The sequence below is a fragment of the Nerophis ophidion genome, linkage group LG11, assembly GCF_033978795.1.
Source record: "Nerophis ophidion isolate RoL-2023_Sa linkage group LG11, RoL_Noph_v1.0, whole genome shotgun sequence".
Lineage (NCBI taxonomy): Eukaryota > Metazoa > Chordata > Actinopteri > Syngnathiformes > Syngnathidae > Nerophis > Nerophis ophidion.
This window is the reverse complement of record NC_084621.1, coordinates 58,567,217-58,586,633: the sequence shown is the minus strand read 5'-3', so window position 1 is coordinate 58,586,633 and position 19,417 is coordinate 58,567,217. Positions and strand designations below refer to the sequence as shown.

At 38.8% G+C, this 19,417-nt stretch overlaps 1 protein-coding gene across 2 annotated transcripts in view; it reads left to right on the top strand.

Moving 5' to 3' along the window:
- Positions 1–19,417, top strand: part of LOC133562304 (myelin basic protein-like) — a 67,785-nt gene that overhangs the window by 37,057 nt on the left and 11,311 nt on the right. For both annotated transcript variants that reach the window (XM_061916348.1, XM_061916347.1), the window contains exon 3: positions 683–782. In XM_061916348.1, the coding sequence (XP_061772332.1) occupies positions 683–782 (100 nt within the window). The remainder of the gene's footprint in view (positions 1–682; positions 783–19,417) is intronic.

The following is a 19,417-nucleotide window of genomic DNA, read 5'->3' as shown; positions in this document are numbered from 1 at the left end:
AACAAAAAGCTAACGGTTGCTCTAATAATGTTACATTTTTACAATCTGTGTGTGCATCATGGATCAGGAGTTTATCATACGTGTAATATATGTACCGGTACTCATCTTTACGTGTAGTCCACTTCAATAACACAGAATATTTTGTGAGTCTTTCGTGAAAATATGACACTTACACTACAGACCAAAAAATGTTATGTACGTCAATTGTATACAACTGTTCAATGGAGAGCTGCAGATAAAAAAAAGGATATATTAATAATACTGATAGAAATTGATAAATTACAAAAGTCTAGCCGAAATTAATTGCAAGTTAATTGCACATTAAACAAACCATGTCCTAAATGTCTGTTATTTAATGTTATGAATATTTTGAGACAATTGTGTAGTATTAATGTGAAATGCTCAAAATGCTTGCAGCTGGGATAGACACTAGCTTTCATATGACCGTGTTGGTGGTACTGAAGAAAACCATACATATCTGAATTATTCCTATAGTTAACGTGCATCGATTATAAATGTATTAAGGTTAACTTGTGACTTCATTACACAAGAACATAATTAAAGGTTTATCTATTTAAAAAAGCTAAGCAAGTAAATGGGCATCACTTTGTAACAGTCGATCTGGCTCTGCTCTGTTCCCATAGAAACTCACTTTCCCATCCTGTTTTTGATTCCGTTTAAGGCTTTATCACCTGAAACCGAAGAGGAGACGGATTTAGCAGCAGCAGCAGCAGCAATAGCAGCAGCAGCAGCAGAACCTGAAACACAAGACGAAGTCTTTGGTAAGAGGTTAAACAACACTTGTTTGCATTTCCAGCCAAAAAAAGTCATGCAGCAAATAGTAAGTTGTATTATTTACAATTGTAGTGAAAATATTGCTATGAGTAACAGTAAGCACACTCACTTAGACTGACTTTGATTTAAACAAAATATACAATGTTCGAATTAGTAATGGCTACAATAGCTTTTGCAGTTCTGATGATTCATGTTTATTTTTTGGGATCAAATAAGTAAGGACTTTGTTTTTATTTTTTTTATGTGATGTTTTTCTGTTTATTTGTCTGACAATATATTAGATAATGCAGTATTTTGGGTAAATTGGGGTTAAAAAAAGTTGCACAATATTGCATTTGGAAAAAATTTTATGAATCAGTTTGTTAAACCTGGAGTCCGAAAGTTCAAGTATATGCCCAAATCAATGTTTATGACCCTTAAAATATTGGGTACAACAAATTGAAAGAAACATGCTTGTACTTTTCAAAGGTACTGTACATACAATCCATTAAAACCATGCATAGTAAAAGTTCTTGAATATCTAATAATACAACGTCATTGTTCAGTGGAGGCCAACTGCTGATTAGTAATGAAGGACTTTTGTAATGCTGCAACCCGGCAGATGAGGGCAGAGTTTGTTGCACAACACATTGAGCACACATTTCAGAGGGGTGTCCAAACCTTTTCTACCAAGGGCCACATACTGAAAAGTCACAGCATGCGGGGGACATTGATATTTTTTTTAAATCTGTAAAAAATGCTAAAAACAAATTAAATATCTTAAGTAAAATTTTTTGTCAACTTTGTCTTATAGGTGGCAATATTATTCATTTATGATACAGAGATTTACCTCATACGATATCAGCACAAATGATAAATACTTGTTTTATTTTGTAGTGTGGAATGTTAGAAAAGGTTTAATCAAGGGAAATAAGTCAAACAGAGAACAATATTAGGTATGAAAAACACTATATTATTTATTATAAACCGTCTGGAATGGACTTACACTGTCTTTGAGTTGAAGTAGAGTGGTCACACAATAATTTATTAAGCTCATGATGTAGTAAGTGTAGGGATGCTGACACCTTTGTTACTGTATATAATTTTAAATATGCTGCTGTCTTGGAGATTTTTAATTGGTATTTATAATTTGATATTTGTTTGTATTTACAAATGTTTAAAACTGCAATATTGCTCAATTAAGGACATTTATGCACAGTATGTCAAGCTTGTGTCCTTAGCTGTTGTCAATTATGTATATCTAGCGTGTGCCAATCTGATACTCATTATTTTGCTTGCAGATTGATATCAATATCATATCGGGACATCTCTAGTTATTAGTGTCAAAATGTAAGTTTTTTCCCAGTACATTATTTATTTTTGCTCTTGCATTGTTACTTGTTTTGTTTTTTTTGTATTTCAATAATATACTGCAGGCCAACCAAACTCGAACTGCGGAGGTCGCACTTTGGACATTTCTCGTGTAGAGAATGGAATATCGGAGCAGGGTATCCCCAATAAAAAACAAATTGAATGTCCCTGTGAAGACCCATTTAAATATATTAAGATTATCACGTGCCGGGGGATTGCAAGGTAATGTGGTTTAAGACAACCTTTTTTAACCAACATTGGGCAGGCTCTCGGGCCGACAAAAAGTATCTATTTATTAGTTGTGGTCCATATGGGCCGCAGTGGGGTTTTTTTTTGTTTTTTTTTATCCCTATACCATTATTACCGCTGGTTCTTTGTATACAATGCAATTGCCAGAAATAATACACGCAAATGCACATCATTGGAATGAAGACTGAAGTGAAGATTTGGCGCATTTAGCCATAGTTGCCTGAAAATGACACTACAGAATTTTGATTCCAAACACTCTTTGCGGTGGAAAATAACTCCTAACTGATTTTAGTTAATTCTGTATTGTACTGTAAGTGTACAGATCTGGACAAATTGCTGTGTAACCTTTGTGTCCATTCAGGTTCTCCAGTTAATAATGCATCAACTGATTATAACACACAAACTCAGTCAGTGCAGATAAGAGTGGTGATTTTACCAATGTGGTTTTTAAAACTGGTCAACATCTTGGTATGGTTAAATTTCTCCACGATCCAGAGAGTGTGTAAGCTTGTTTTAGTTGGTGATGAGGCCTCTACTGCAGGTCTATTTAACTGGTGGCCAGAGGGCCAAATCTGCTATGTGAATGATACCAACCCCCAAAATATGTTAAAACTTAGGAGACATTTTTGCAGCAAATTCCTAAAACACTTGAGTTCTCCTGTTGTATCAAGGAATTTGGAGCACTGTAAAAACATTGGCAGATTTTTCCATTGACATTTTAACCTTGCTGACAGACATAAAAGAGTGGGGTCTAAAATGGAGTCCAAACATCTGTGAGGAGTTCTTTAAAGGCCTACTGAAACCCACTACTGCCACCCACGCAGTCTGATAGTTTATATATCAATGATGAAATATTAACATTGCAACATATGCCAATACGGCTTTTTTAGTTTACTAAATTGCAATTTTAAATTTCCCACGAAGTGTCGTATTGACAACGTCGCGGTACGGTGACACGTATGATGACGCGTGCGTTTGACGTCTCGGGTTGTAGCGGACATTATTTTCCAGCCCGATTCAAGCTTTAAGTAGTCTGCTTTAATCACATAATTACACAGTATTCTGAACATCTGTGTTGCTGAATCTTTTGCAATTAATAATGTATAAGTCAAAGTAGAAAGATGGAGGTGGGAAGCTTTAGCCTCCAGCCACACAAACACAGCCGGTGTTTCCTTGTTTAAAATTCCCGGAGGTGAAGCTTTACTATGGATCAGAGCCGTCAAGCGAACATGGATCCCGACTACATGTCTACCGGCAGTTTTCTGTGAGAAAATGGTGGTATAAAGTCGCCTCTTACCGGAGATCAGCGGAGCTTGCTCCGTCCATCCAGCTGCGTGACTTCCCTCAGAGACTCTGGTGTCAAGACAACCGTGGCCACACCCCTCCGACTTCAGGTACTAATTAATTTCACTAAAACACTAGCAACACAATAGCAGATAAGGGATGTTCCAGAATTATCCTAGTAAATGTGTCTAAAAATATCTGAATCGCTCTCACTTGCCCTCGCCTGTTTATTTTTTATTTATAGTTTTTTTCCTTTTTTTTTTCCTTCTTCTTTCTAGTCCTTCACTATCAATATCCTCATCCACGAATCTTTCATCTTCGCTCAAATTAATGGGGAAATTGTCGCTTTCTCGGTCCGAATTGCTCTTACTGCTAGTGGCTCACATTGTACACAATGTGAGGAGCCCTACAACCAGTGACGTCACGCGCACATCGTCTGCGACTTCCGGTAAAGGCAAGACTTTTTTTTTAGCGACCAAAAGTTGCAAACTTTATCATCGATGTTCTCTACTAAATCCTTTCAGCAAAAATATGGCAATATCGCGAAATGATCAAGTATGACACATAGAATGGACCTGCTATCCCCGTTTAAATAAGAAAATCTTATTTCAGTAGGCCTTTAAGGCACCCCTTTAGGTCTTTTCCTTTTTGGTAGTTGAATATTTTTTTTTTGTAATGTGATTTATGTAACTAAAGTGTTGCTGTAGCTTGTTTATTTCAGATGCAGTCATTAGTCATTTCAATTCATTAGTTATAGTAGTAATGTTCCTCAATTTTCTATTTTCGGTCCTTGCTTTTTCATCATTTCGGCTTTTCAATTGGTGGCCTGCGAGTTAATTTCAAAAGACTTCTGAGAATTAAATTTGTGCAGCAGATTCTTAAAGACACCAAAGGGTTTTTGCATAATGTCCTTACAAACAGCAGAGTGTTTCTGTAATTTAATCCTTAAAGCTGCTACTAAAACACATTGTATTACATTATTTTGCCACTGTCTATAATTTAAGTTCCTGAAATGTGAATAGGCGTGTTCGAGACAAACCACACTTTTTTTATTTTGTCTATCATGCACAATCCCTGTGTAAGACAAGAACACATGTTTTTTCTTTTTTTAATGCATTCTAAATCGAAAAAGAAAGGTTAGAAAAAGTCAGCTAACAATTATGTCAATTAGAGTAAGTTTATTTCGCCTACAAGGCGCTCTAAAAAAACATCCAAACACCTCCATCAACCTTTTTATATGTACGCTGTAAGCATATATGTAATGTAGTAACATACATATTCATAATATGTAATATTTGCAAATGTTGCTCATTTTAAGGATACAAACAGTGCATTAATTTCATAGACTCATCATAACCTTTGCTTTTTCCTTCAACAACAACACTGAGTACTACTCATGCAGACTTCACGAGAGACAACAAATATAATAAAACAAACACTTTACAATGTCTGCTCTCACTCGCATTGAAGACTAATGGGATGTTATTATCTTTGCTTTTAAATGAAGAATAAACATCATTGTAATGACGGGTTAAAATTTCGCAGTCTACGTTGTCTGTCAAAGTTGACCATTTTTTTTTCATTTATGGTCACAACCTCCTACTATCCATGTGAGAGACATGATTTATAATTTAGAATTTACTTGCACTAGCTCTGAGGCAAGAGAGCAGCCCCCAAGCACAATACAGCAGTATAAGCGTGTTACCACTTTGTGATCAATGAGCCGCTAAAAATAGGGCTTTAACGTTAGTGCTTATGATAATGATATTACTAAGGCTTGGTTAATATTCAGGTCACAAAATATAATTTAATTATTGTTGGTGATTTTTGGAAAGGTTTTTAGAGCACTTTATGGGCAGAATAGAGGAGGTCCCATTGACAGAGTTTTTTTTTTTTTGCTAACTCTTATTTATGATATGGAATGCATAAAAAAAGAAAAACATATGTGTTCTACTCTTACATAGGCATTGTGAATGATAGGAAAAATGACATAAAAAAAGTGCAGTTCCCCTTTAGGGATTTAATAATTTAGCCTTTGACTATTGGTCTGCCGTCACTTGTCACTCAGTTTTAATACCACAGAACATGCAAACTGGTCTCACTGCTTTCAAGTGTATTTCAGTTTGTTATTTTGTTCCAAGGTACAATCACAATTGTCAACAACAAAAAAGATATATATTTTACAAAAAAGAACACAGTTTTTCTGGCTATAAATATATTTCAGGGAATCACAGCATTCGTACATTGCGGTTTGATGCCTAATGTTTAACTAGTGCATGGCCAGATGATGTAAAAACCCAATTTACTTATCATTTTGTGACCTATTTTAGGGCTCATAACTGAACTATGTTCAAAACCATGCTCTTATGATTGCATCTACGTCAAACTCATTTTCTTCCATTAGGACAATGTAGAAGCAAGAAAAAGAAACATAAAATGAATTTGAACTCAAATTGGCCTTTGTCCAGTGTTTTATGACAGGTGAATTAGTCCAACCTTATTGGAAACTCTCTTGGCTGCGCTGTGATCCGCAGGCGTCATTGCTTGTCCCCAGACTGTTAAGTGTCTGGGGAATGCCTTCTTGCTGTACTTCCTATTTGGCCTGCTTTACCACTGAAAGGTAAACATCGACATGAGATGTGTGGCTTTTAAAAGCCCATTATGGCTCCATTACCTTGTTCAGCATGCAACAGGTATCCACTCAGCGAAGCAGACCTGCTCTGTCCGCCTGTTCCAGCCTGACTTAGTACAGATCACCATTTTTACATTAAATCAGGTAAAAGTGACGAGGAAAGACACAATAATAAAATAGGGATGGAACATCAGTCATGCTTGAACAAACAAAACAGAGAGTAATGTATAATTAGTCTCAGCTGAAATATTATAATATTACCATCATATCTCATTAATTTTTCTGGTCATCAGATTACAGTTTTTGCCCCCGAAGCTGTAATTTGCCACCATCGGTCACCCTATATTTTTTAGAGGTGCGAAGAGTAGTATTGGATGGATGTTTGTCAGGGAATTGTGACGTAATACAGATAAATCCGGTAACATTTAGAAATAGCTCAGATTGAACATTTAAAAGATAAAGTCTTAATTGAGCCGAAATTATGTATACTGTTGTGTCAGCAAATGAAGCGCTACTTTTCTCCAACCTCAGGTTGCTAAGCTAAACTTGCTTGTCGTAAACTTTTCCTGAGCTCACTGAAAAACAAACCGATCGTTTGGGTCTTCTTCACTGCTTCAGAAGACATTTTGCATGCTATTTGCACCAAATGTTCTGCAAACATTCTGTGATGAGAGAAAAAAAAACGATTGGGTTTAATTACATCAAACCTTAACAGCCACCTGAACCGCCTGCATCGCTGTGATGGTGTTTCGAAAGCATACAAAGACCCCTGCACTGCAAAAGAAGCTGCCCCACAGCAAGCCGCAGAGAAATGTGTGCACAAACTACAGTTAAAATAAGTATAAAAAATAATAGCTATAAATAAGTTATTGGCATTGGTCTTGAGAAGCAGAAGGTTTGTTCTGTACCGACTTAAAACAAAAATAATCTGCATCCCTATATTTTTTGGTCTATGAATGTTCTCATTCATCCAGGTCATTATCATCTCAGGGTATTCAATTGATTGCAACTGGACTGTTTGGTTTGTCTTAGAAGACGTTGCGTCTTTCTTTCGAGTAGGTTTCATCAATTCGTGCTTATAGACTTAGATTAGTCCGATCTATTTTGTTTGTATTTTTGTAGTGATATTATTATGCCTGAACGGCATGTGGGTGTGAAGAACAGGTTAGGTACAGAGGTCACATTATATAGACAATAGTCAGTACGTGTCCATGCACTATATTAGTCCAATATTTCAAATAGTTCAATCAATCAATCAATGTTTACTTATATAGCCCTAAATCACTAGTGTCTCAAAGGGCTGCACAAACCACTACGACATCCTCGGTAGGCCCACATAAGGGCAAGGAAAACTCACACCCAGTGGGACATCGGTGGCAATAATGACCCAGTGGGACGTCGGTGACAATGATGACTATGAGAACCTTGGAGAGGAGGAAAGCAATGGATGTCGAGCGGGTCTAACATGATACTGTGAAAGTTCAATCCATAATGGATCCAACACAGTCGCGAGAGTCCAGTCCAAAGCGGATCCAACACAGCAGCGAGAGTCCCGTTCACAGCGGAGCCAGCAGGAAACCATCCCAAGCGGAGGCGGGTCAGCAGCGCAGAGATGGGCTCTGAATAAGCCTCCTACAACCCATGAAAAAACCCTTATCCGATCGTGTTCGGTTTTTGAAAAGTCCGACTAACACACCTTATGCGATTGAAAACCAGGTCTCGAGAGAGGGTGTGTGCGGCCACAGAGGACCCTTTGTATCGCGCATGCGCCAGTCTCAACGGGCGGGATGTAGCCCGGAAGTGAATACCATTCAATAATATCATAAGCAACAATTGGAATAAAGAGGAGAAGGTTTATTTGCTTCACAAATTAAAACAACGGAACATTTTGAAGTGCCTCGATGGTAGGAAAAAAAGAAGCAAATATTTATTTGAGAAGGTAGCTAAAGAAATGTAAAATGCCGGCTTAATTCGGACTCCTGAACAAAATACGAATGAGATTAAAGAGAATGAAGCAGGTATATTAAATGCAAATAATAAAGCGTAGGCAAACATCTGCATGCTGCATTTATGCACTCCAAACTGATTAACATAAACTATGTATTCCACACAACTGGCAAGATAGTCCAGAACAATAGCAAGCTTAATCTGGAACCGAATCAGTCGGGGTACAAATGGTCTTCTCCTACGGATTGAAAACTCCTATTAATCCACAGAGCCTTTTGACTAAACTCCAAGACATTCAAAAGTTTTGTTTCCAAGATCTCTGTCCGAAAATTCCTTAAAAAAAACTCTTCCGTCTGTCTTTCTTTGCTTCGGACCTGCATCCGCTCCAAAACATTCTTGCTAGTCGAGTCATGTTCACAGCACAATTCAAAATAATTTCTTGATGTTTTCTGCTATTTAACATCAGCATAGCAATTAGTGTTGCGATATTTTTCACCTCTTCCAATAATACAGCAGACATTACTTAAAACAAGTTGTAAGTATCCGGAATGCCTAGTGTGTGCCACACTACGCCCTGACCCACCATTGAAATTTTAGGAAGATTGGTGCATGTGTAAGGTAGTTATAACAGCGTCACTGCAATAATGGCGCCCTAGTGATACAGTTGCATCTCACCCATTACCGTGACCCACCGGCAAAAATTACAGGAAGATCGAAGCATATGGAAGTAAGTTATGACAGTTCTAATTTTTCACCACGGGGGCTGATAATTGTGGCACAGTCTTAATGCAGTTGCATTCCACCCAACACCCCGACCCACCATCAAAAATTCCAGGAAGATCAGGACATATGACAGTTATAGTTTTCCACCACAAGAGGGTGATAATGGCGCCACTGCAGAATGCAGTTGCGTCCCACCCAATACTTCGACCTACCATCAAAAAATTCAGGAAGATCGGAGCATCTGTAAAGAAGTTAATACTGTTATAGTTGTTCACCACAAGGGGGAAATAGTGGCAGCACAGTCGTCTAGCAGTAGCGTCCCACCCAACACCCCAACCCGCCATCAAAAATTTCAAGATGATCAGAGGATGTGTAAGTAAGTTGAATCTTTTATCATTTTCCATCACAAGGGGTTGACATATGTGTAAAAAATAACGTCCAGGCATGATCAGGCCCGGGCCTTAAAGCTTCATATTCAGTTAGGAAGAAGATCCGATCATCTGAAGTGCAGTAATGACAGTTTGATTGGTGATGGCGTGGAGCGGATTTTGCGAGCCATCAGATCAATGTTTGGAGTCATGCCACACCCACATCTTATGGCGTAGGTCAAATGTGTTTGCAATTTATCATCGCCTATAGGTGTGGTATCTGTAATTTTAACCGTGACTCATTTGATCAAAGTACCTAGGAGGAGTTAGTTAAAGTATGACCTCTTTATTTTGCCGAAAAATGGAAGACGTCTGTGTCCCATCATAATAGATATCTTTGCGATTTTTGTGTCGATACGTGAAACTGTAGCTAATTTTGATCAATTTTAAAGGTGGCACTGGAGAGCCAATTTTGAAATTTCATTTTTGGGACCCCAAAAATACAACATTTTTCATCATACCTGTAGTGCCTGCAGAACGTGGGGACTTTTCATTTATGTTAAGGGCCTCGAAAAGGCGTCCGAACATGTAAAAGAAAAAACACAGCAATTTTATCAGAGCCCTTGCGGGGCTCTACATTGCCCTTGCATGGCTTGCACCGCTGCTCGGGCCCTAACAAGAGGGAAACATCAAGAACACAAAGGAGGACACAAAAGAGCAGAGAGCAGCCAAGACAGCGGCGCCATCTTGGGAAAAAGAAAGCATACAATAATAACCCAGGACCTGCTTGAGTCTGCCCTGATTACAAGTTATGCCAAACAGGAAAGTCTACTCATGAAAAGAAAGATGTTTTTTGCCCCTGAACCCTCTGGGTCTGGTGAGCACTCATGTAGCAGCATGTTAGAACACCTTGCTTAGGCAACCTATAGTAGAGAATCGCAATCAGGTCACAAAAGCATACACATTTTTTTTTCTTTGGCATCAGTTATTATTAGAAAATGTTTTGCAACCCTTGTAGACAACCACAGAAGCCATTAACGCTAATTTGTTTGAACTCTAATTACTTGTAGTTGTAATTGATCTGACACCACACCTGAAAACTAAAATAAAACATCGGTTCAGATAAATACTTGACAAAATCAAAAGCCATATATTTGAGACTATTTCAAGAATAACTGTGAATATTTAGCATCTTCTGTTTTCATCCACATGGTATTTACGCTATAAGCACGTGTGAGTCAGTGCTCTTGAATCGTGAAGAGTGAGGCATTGATTAAGTTAGCGCTGACTGCAGGTTTGCATCCAAGCTTCCCCACCTCTCCCTTTGCACCCATTACCAACGACATAATGAAAGCAATGAAAAAAGTTCAAAAGTAATTAAAACAGGGCACTCTTTTTGAAATGAGATTTCCTCTCATCAGTGTCTGTCTAGACCTCAGTACTTTAGAATGAAAAGCTGATGGTGTTGCTCTTGATTTCACACAATTGTAATTGTTGCCATTTGTTTTCTGTAAAACCTCTTTGTTGGATTCCATTTCAATCACTACAAAATTTAAGAAACCAAAACTTTAGAGCTTCCATTGTACTTGTGCCTTGGACTGTGGATCATCTGTGTTGTCTTACTCTAGCACCTCTGAAAGTCTATGTAGGACAGTGTGTTGTGCATTTGTCTCACAAACGTGTCATGGTTGAGTTATTTGTCTCCATGGTCGAGTTAGACACAGGCTGACACGAGCCCCATCACCACCATCATGAAGCTCCTCTTTCCTTGTCAAAGACACTGATTGTTAGGGGGAAGCATTCATCACTGGACCAGTGTTCTTGGTTTTGACACCATTGTTCACATTCGCTCCTTTCTCTCTCCTCCCTTGCCTCTGATCTCTCTGACTCACTGTGAGATATTTCACTTTCACTCACAAAAGGATGATAACGACTGCAGAATGGGAATTTTTTTCTTTTTTTTTTCTTTTCCCTCGTTCTCCCCAAATGTGCCTCTGATTATGTGGATGTGCTCATTCCTCGCTGCCAGCAGCTTTTCCGGATTACAATTTATGTGGCAACACGCAGTCCGTTCATGCATTCTGTGCCCTGTTGCTTGTGCAGCACACTGTAAGATGGCGTGTGTCTGTGCCACCCTGAGTTCAAGAGGGACTTGAGCATCTGACAACACGATCATCCCAAGTCTGTGTGTTTGTGTGTCAGTTGTGTGTTGCCAGTAACTTCAAAAGAAGAGGAAAAAAAAAAGATATTTGAGAAAACAATGTAAGAAAACTTTATCTTCGCAACTACATCCCAATAATTAAACTCAATTGACCGAATCGTCAAATGGGGGGGAGTGTTTTCGTGCAGTTTCTATGGTGTTACCATTTTTCAAGAAATGGGTTATGTTGTGTAACGACATTAACACATTACTTCCACATCTCACAGTCACATATTATGTTGATTAGCAATAAGTCAACCTCTCTGCATTAACATTTGAATAACACAAACATTCAGAGACCTCGGTTCTATATTTTATCTTCATCTGTGATGCAACACTTGTGCTTTCATGAGCTGAACATGATGATGTCATACCTTTCCAATGTACACAAAAGACGGATTTTCTCCAATATTGTTTACAAATCGCTCTAAAGTCATGTCAATGAGCACAATAATCATGCTGATTAGACAGTATGATTATTTCAAGGCTGTGATTTAAGCTGGCTACAATAAAAGGCCAGGACAAAAGCAGGCCTCAGCCCATAACAATTTTTTCTGGAACATATATTGTCCCACAAAAAAAAAAAAATATTCTCGGAATTGTTTTAAGACCAAATTAAGCACTAATGTAATCAATCATATGTAATAATCATAATTTCAGTAAATCACAATTAACTTTTTTCTAATTAATAATATTTGCGATTGTAATTGGAAAGTCAATAAGTTTTAATTATCCTAAATAAGTACATAAAATGTACTCTCAATCTCAGCTAGCAAAAATTGCACTTCTATAAATATTAAACATTTTAGAAGTACAGTTTTTGTCCTCACTTGGACGAACTGGTTTGGGTGGTTTGTTTTTTTGTCTTTTTTTGTTGCTATCCCTTTCCAACAAATCCGGCGGCCTGGTTTGTTCGTCTGTTGATGGGCTCATCTTGCTCATTCGGTTTTTAGTCGAAACATTCCCGTGGCTTTACAATCATAATGTTTTCTCTTAATTTTTGTTTACTTTGCAATTTTGGTCTCACGAGCAAGTCGCAATTAGCGGGGCGCTGTCCGTGCATTCTGTGTATGTAAGCTAGCGGTACCACTTCCACCAAGATCTACATTGTACATGACTTACAAAAAGGTTTACTCTGTATATTTAATTCTGCTATCAAGTGAACATGCTCAGTTGCTGAGAACAATGCACAGAGTGAACCCACTTGTACTCTGTTAGTAAGCCAGACACATAAAAATCTATGTGGAGGTCGTTGAATACTGTGGTTAGTGATCTGCAATTGTGAGGCCGGTTGAATGCATTGCCAAATTCTTTGAATTGCCCGTTTTGGAGATGGCTTAAATGAGACAAATTAACCTTCAATTCACAGGCAACAGTTCCGGTAGACATTGCTGCATTTAGCAAGCCCATTGTATGCTCCCCAGACATTTGCGACTCTTGTAATAAAATTGCTTATTTTGTGGTGGCCTTTTATTGTGGCAGTCTTAACGCTTTCTAATCAGCATATGTCACACATGTGAGATGAATGGATTATACGGCAATGGGAGAAGTGCTTACTAATACAGAGAAATATGCCCATTGTATACATAGAAATGGTTTAAATCTTTGAGTTCAGCTCATGAAAGATAGGTGCAAACGTGTTTTATATTTGTTATATATCTTTTTTTTATCTTTTTCCACTACAGCGTGTCATTTCTGTCTCAACATGGTTGCATGTTTATAGTTTCCTATTGACTCTGTTTTGCGTGTATAACATTATTTAAAATAATCTAATTAATTAAAATAATTAGTTAATTAAATGGCAGGAAATTATGTCTTGATTTAGTCTTTATGTAGTAGTTTTTACTTACTTGTCCCAATCTATGCATTTAGAGCTGGTTGCATGTGTTTGTGTCAATCACACATGCTCACTCACTACCCAAGCACACTAAACTTCAGGTATCAAGCGTGCTCAAGATGAAGATAGATTCCTTATACCATTAATATTAATTTATCATCCAACTATATCAATGTGAATAGCATTGTGTTCACCTTAAAGTCACAACCTTCAATGCCTGAAATCACAATTCAAATGGAAGGTCAGAAGTCATTGATGCAGCCCAGGCCAGCAGAATAGCGCTGTCGATCTTATCGCTGGTTGTCTCACGTCCTGAATGCGGAATGGGCTTGCAGACACACTGAGGTCCCTTCTCTTGCATTGTGGGTGCTCCGGTTTCACCATGAATGCAGCAGCACAGCGATTTTGCTGCTTGGTAGGAGGTTTTGGTCTAAAGCCACATACTGCAGTTTTGGGTGTTTGTTGTAAGGAATGCTTCCCGGTCCTCAGTTCCACAACAGTCCTTGTTGTTCTCCCTGATGCTTGGCTACACATCCCCTCACAGTGAGGAAGAGGAGGACATCAGATGAGATTTGGGGCCTACTCTCTGCATACTTATCAGATGTTGATCATTCTTCTTTTGTTCACTAAATATTGTACTTGAACTGATCAGAGAGGCTGTTTGTGGTCTCTTAACGTAAGCATTTTGAGTGATATGTGAATGTACAGTATGTATTGCAGGCATGTCTGATAATGGCATATTGGATTGTTTTTAGTCATGATTATTATAAATAACAAATCAACTTAAAGAAGATTGTTTTTTTGTTTATTACTAGAGTTGGGCAAATCAGTTCATTTTAGGAGGCAAAAACTACTATGAATTTCTCGCAGAGTTATTGTCAAACAGTATATAAATATCAATACTTAAGAAAAGGGGGCGAGAGTAGAGTCTGCTCTCTTGGCTGCATTGTTGGGTCTACTCCTGTCTCTAGCCATGCTCCCTCCACCCCAGCGGACGATGGCGTGGAACACCTCAGAGGCCACCACAGTGTATATGTTTCTTTTAGTTTTTATTCATAGCTGTATGTAGAAGTGGCTGCTTGTATCCGCTGCTTTAATGTCTTTAATGTCCTTTGTGTTCTTTGATGTTTTATGTTTCCCTCTTACACACATGTGAGAGGGATGTGTACTATGACTATGAGTTGTTGTTGTTTTTTTCCCTTGGTGTCAGTCTGGACCCCCTCTCCAGGGCCCAGGCTTAGACCGATTATTTTATTTTTTCATTTTAATCTTCTATTCCCCCCCCCCCCTGTTTACCTGTATCTCATCTTTTTTGTAAGGGGCGCTGGAAGCCGGCAGACCCGTCAGCGATACTGTTGTGTCTCCCTGTAATGTTTGTCTGATTTTGAATGGGATTGTGCTGAAAATTAAAATTTTCCTGAAGGAATGAATAAAGTACTATCTAATCTAATCTAACCTAATCCAAAATGTGGCTCGATGGCCATTTGCGGCCTACAGCTTGATTTTTCTGTTGTTGTTGTTGGCCCGCACCATATTGTTAAAATAAAATCAAACAAAACAATTAACAGTGCAAGAAAAAAGACAATGTAGTGCAAAAAAGATGAAATGTCGATACTCCTTGATAACTTGGGTTGTCCCATTACGAGATAAGCAAAATAACAAGTCTCAGAAAGCGCAAGCTAGATATATACATAAGTGTCTTTAATTGAAAAATACTGGGTGGAAAATGTGATATATAAACAAATATGAAATTCAGATACAAAGTCTCCAAAGTGTATTAAAAAGTATACAGTAACAAACATGTCTGCATCACTCAACTTAATGCATCATGAGCTTAAAAAATTCCAATCAAATGATAAAAAATATGTTACTGTTTTTCATTGTTCACTGTTTGTGCAATTTAATTTGATCAAACCTTTTCTAACATTCCAGACTACAAAACAATAAAAGTAGGTGTTGATATCATATTGGATTAATATCCATATCGGCCAATACTCAAGGCTCCAATGTCGGTATCGTATATGAATAATAAAGTCACCTATTACACAAAGCTAACACAAAGTTATATCTTTAATAACATATAATTTCTGTCTTAGCATTTTTTTTTTAAGAAAAAACAAACATATTTTTTAAAACCTTGACTGTTTTGACTTTTCTGTATGCGGCCCTTGGTGGAAAACGTTGGACACCCCTGTTTTAGAACTTGAAAATAATGTTATGACTTTATTTTTGGAAACGTCTAACAATCTGTAAAAAAACCCTCAAAATTCCATGCTTGTATGGTATGTCAAAGATAGGGATATTTCCCGTTCAGAGAGGTGCAACGCTACGGTCCATACTCTGTTTTATATTTGAGACAGTACCGCCATAAGGGTATTTTGTGTTGTGCCTTTGTTAAGGCCGTGTGCTCTTCTCTGCGCCTGACGGGCAAAGCATAGGACATTCAATACATTTTGTGGGGAAATCAAAAAAAGGATCTTATCACTCAATATCAATCATAAACTGATACTATCCCTGGTATCTGTTACGGTTTGTAGAGGGGAAGAAGGAAGAAGAAGGGACGTTGTTTAACTGTATATTTTGATTTATATGCAATAATATGAAGTATGAACTAATCCAAATATGTGTATGGTGTGCGACTATGTGTGGGAAATAAATGTTATGTTACCAGTAAATAAGTGTTACCAGTAGTGTTGAGCGAGAGGCGGAAGTCCAAAGAGGGGCAAGGCTGGCTCAGAGGTCCGTGAGCAGGCAGGAAGTTGGGGGCAATAGAGAGGCATCAAAGTCGGCGTCCAGGCAGAGGTCGAGATCCAAAAGGGGCAGCCAGAGAACCAGAGGGGAACACAGGGAGACCAGACACAGCCCCCGTAACGCGGTAACAGAGTTAGGCTGCTGGAAGACGACAAAGGGGACACGAGACCAATCAACACGGAGGGGGAGAAACACAGAGAGAAAGTATGCTGATAGCTTGTAGAATTTCGGCTTACTGTAGAGGAACAGGTAGCTAGGTTTTAGCACAGGATAGCAGGTTGCGCTGACTTAAGAAGGCAGGTCTTCTCATCAGCGACAGGTGCATTGATTGCTGATTATTGAATGCAGCCTCCTGGTGCAGCCGGAGTGGCGCGCTCTACGAGGTGCACCCAGTGCTGCGCACAAATGGACGCGCACTGGGGTAAGCTCAGGCCGTGACAGTATTAACACTACCGATTTATCAGTTTGTCTTCCTTTTCTTGTATGCCTGTCAGTGGCCGGTAAACAGTAACAGGAGAGCCCAACATTTGTGTCATAATATCTTCTAAGTCAGTGATTCTCAACCTTTTTTCAGTGATTTGCCCCCAGTGAACATTTTTTTAATTCCAGTACCCCCTAATCAGAGCAAAGCATTTTTGGTTGAAAAAAAGATAAATAAGTAAAATACAGCACTATTTCATCAGTTTCTGATTTATTAAATTGTATAACAGTGCAAAATATTGCTAATTTTTAGTGGTCTTTCTTGAACTATTTGGAAAAAAAAGGTATAATAATAACTAAAAACTTGTTGAAAAATAAACAAGTGATTCAATTATAAATAAAGATTTCTACACATAGAAGTAATCATCAACTTAAAGTGCCCTCTTTGGGGATTGTAATAGAGATCCATCTGGATTCATCAACTTAATTGTAAGCATTTCTTCACAAAAAAAGAAATCTTTAACATCAATATTTATGGAACACGTCCACAAAGAACTCTCGCTGTCAACACTGAGTATTGCATTGTTGCATTTCTTTTCACAGTTTATTAAATTACATTCATATTTTGTTGAATTATTATTCAATAAATATATTTATAAAGGATTTTTTAATTGTTGCCATTTTTAGAATATTTATTAAAAATCTCACGTACCCCTTGGCATACCTTCAAGTACCCCCATTTGAGAACCACTATTCTAAATCTTATTATTCCACTTGTTAATTACCTGTTAATAGCTGTGTACTTTCTGCTTTAACGGGCTTCTATCTACACTTCTAGAAGTTTACTAAGCACATATTTCTTGTTATTTCAAACTATTTTCGCGCCTTGCTTAGCAATTAGCTGGCCTGCTCCTCTTTGCTGTGTGTAACATGGTTAGCTTAGTTCTCCAGTGATAATAATACTTTTCAGAAATGTACAGTAGTTAATTTCACACAATTATTAAATTAGGGGAGTGGCTCCACACAGTGTATGGCGAACAGTTAGCCGCTTAGCCGCTTCTGTGACAGCTATTTCTTACGGGAAATGGAAATCAGCGGTTTAAAAATGTGGATTGTTCCGGGAGAATCAGATCATAAGACCCGCTTCCCATCGATGCCCGATGCTCAACTCTGTTTATTACAGAACCTCATATTTCACTTCTGAATTCCTGCTCATTCTTGTACTTGCACTCGACTTGACTTTTACAACCAAACACACATCCACACTTGGTATATTTGTACAATGCTTGGCAGATGATTGTGAAAAGTCCTGCATGCTATGGAGATGATTCAGTCCAAACGTATGAGTGTGCATGGCGTGTTGCATAAAGTCATGAATAGCTGTAAACAAGTCGCTCAAACAGCGGTGGAAGAAGGCCTTGGCAATTATTTAATCGTCATCGTGATTAATTTGAGTTCGAACACAATGATCTACTGTTAGCATATTCCTAGATCAAACTTGGCAGAAATTTCTGTTGCAAGTTAAAATCCAAGATGGCGCCAGTATGTGCTGTGGCTTGCCGTCTCTCGCTGTCAGCTCTGTTTGTTTTTGTGCTGTTCACGTTTTTTGTTGTCCCTGTCAACTCACTGTTTGTGTATGATCGCCAAACGCTGTTGGATTTGTGTCCCTCTCACACGGTCATGATCAACCCCGACGTTGGTTTTTCGACGTCCAAGTCAGCGTTTTCACCTGGCTGGATTCCTGCTTTTCTTTTTCGCCCACTGGCTCCTGCCCCCCGGCGAAAGCGCCACTAGCGCCGCGGCAAACGTGGCAGCCAGCTGGTGAGAGTTAGGGCACTCCTGGCCCGGCTTTCCGTGGCTTCCCGAAGGAGGTATGGTGCAGTACCTGGTACCTGGTTTCTTCCTGCACCCGCGTTCGCTGGATCCCGCCGGGTCCTGGATTATTCCCGTCGTCGGTCTGCAGGGTTAAGCTCGCCCGCCTCGCTCTTGCTGTCCCCGCCCTCAGAGGCCCGGGGTGAATTCCCGCCACCTGCGTGCTGTGTGTCGGGCCCCATCTGGATTAGCAGATGGGGCAGATTAAGTTCGGTCTCATTAACGCAAGATCCTTGACAAACAAAACATTTATCCTGAAGAATTTATTCGTCTCCCACGGACTGGACTTCCTCTGTGTGACGGAGACATGGCTGAGAGCCGGTGAGTCCGCCGCTCTTAATGAACTTTCATCACCGGAATGCCCGTATTTTAATTCTCCGCGGTCGTCCGGCCGAAAAGGAGGAGGATTAGCAGTCGTTTTTAAATTGACTTTAAATGCCGTCAGATCAGCCTGCAATCCTCTTTTTCAAGCTTCGAACTATGCATGTTTGAACTGGGTCTTTCTGATGTCGTCCTGTGTGCCGTCATATATCGACGACCCAAGTACCATAAAGACTTTATAAATGACTTTTCTGAATTTCTGTCCGAAATCATCCCCAAATATGATCGTGTCCTAATTGTTGGTGATTTTAATATTCTCACCTGCTGCCCAGATTAACCTTTATCCAGGAGCTTCCTGAATGTAATTGACTCATTTAACTTTGTACAGTCTGTGTGTGGTTCCACAAACGAACGCGGGCATACACTCGATTTAGTGCTCTCGTATGGTTTGTGTGTTTTTAATTTGGACATTTGCGACACTGTGTTTTCTGATCATATGCCGATCCTGTTTGATATTACCACTCAGTGTCCGGTTGAATTGTGCGCTCCGCCTCAACGCTCTTGCATGTTTAATTCGTTGTCTCCTGCTCTGTTCTCCTCCACTTTTTTAACTCTTTATGATGATAATTCTGCAGCCTCTGTATGTCCGAATACTGAAGAGTTGGTTT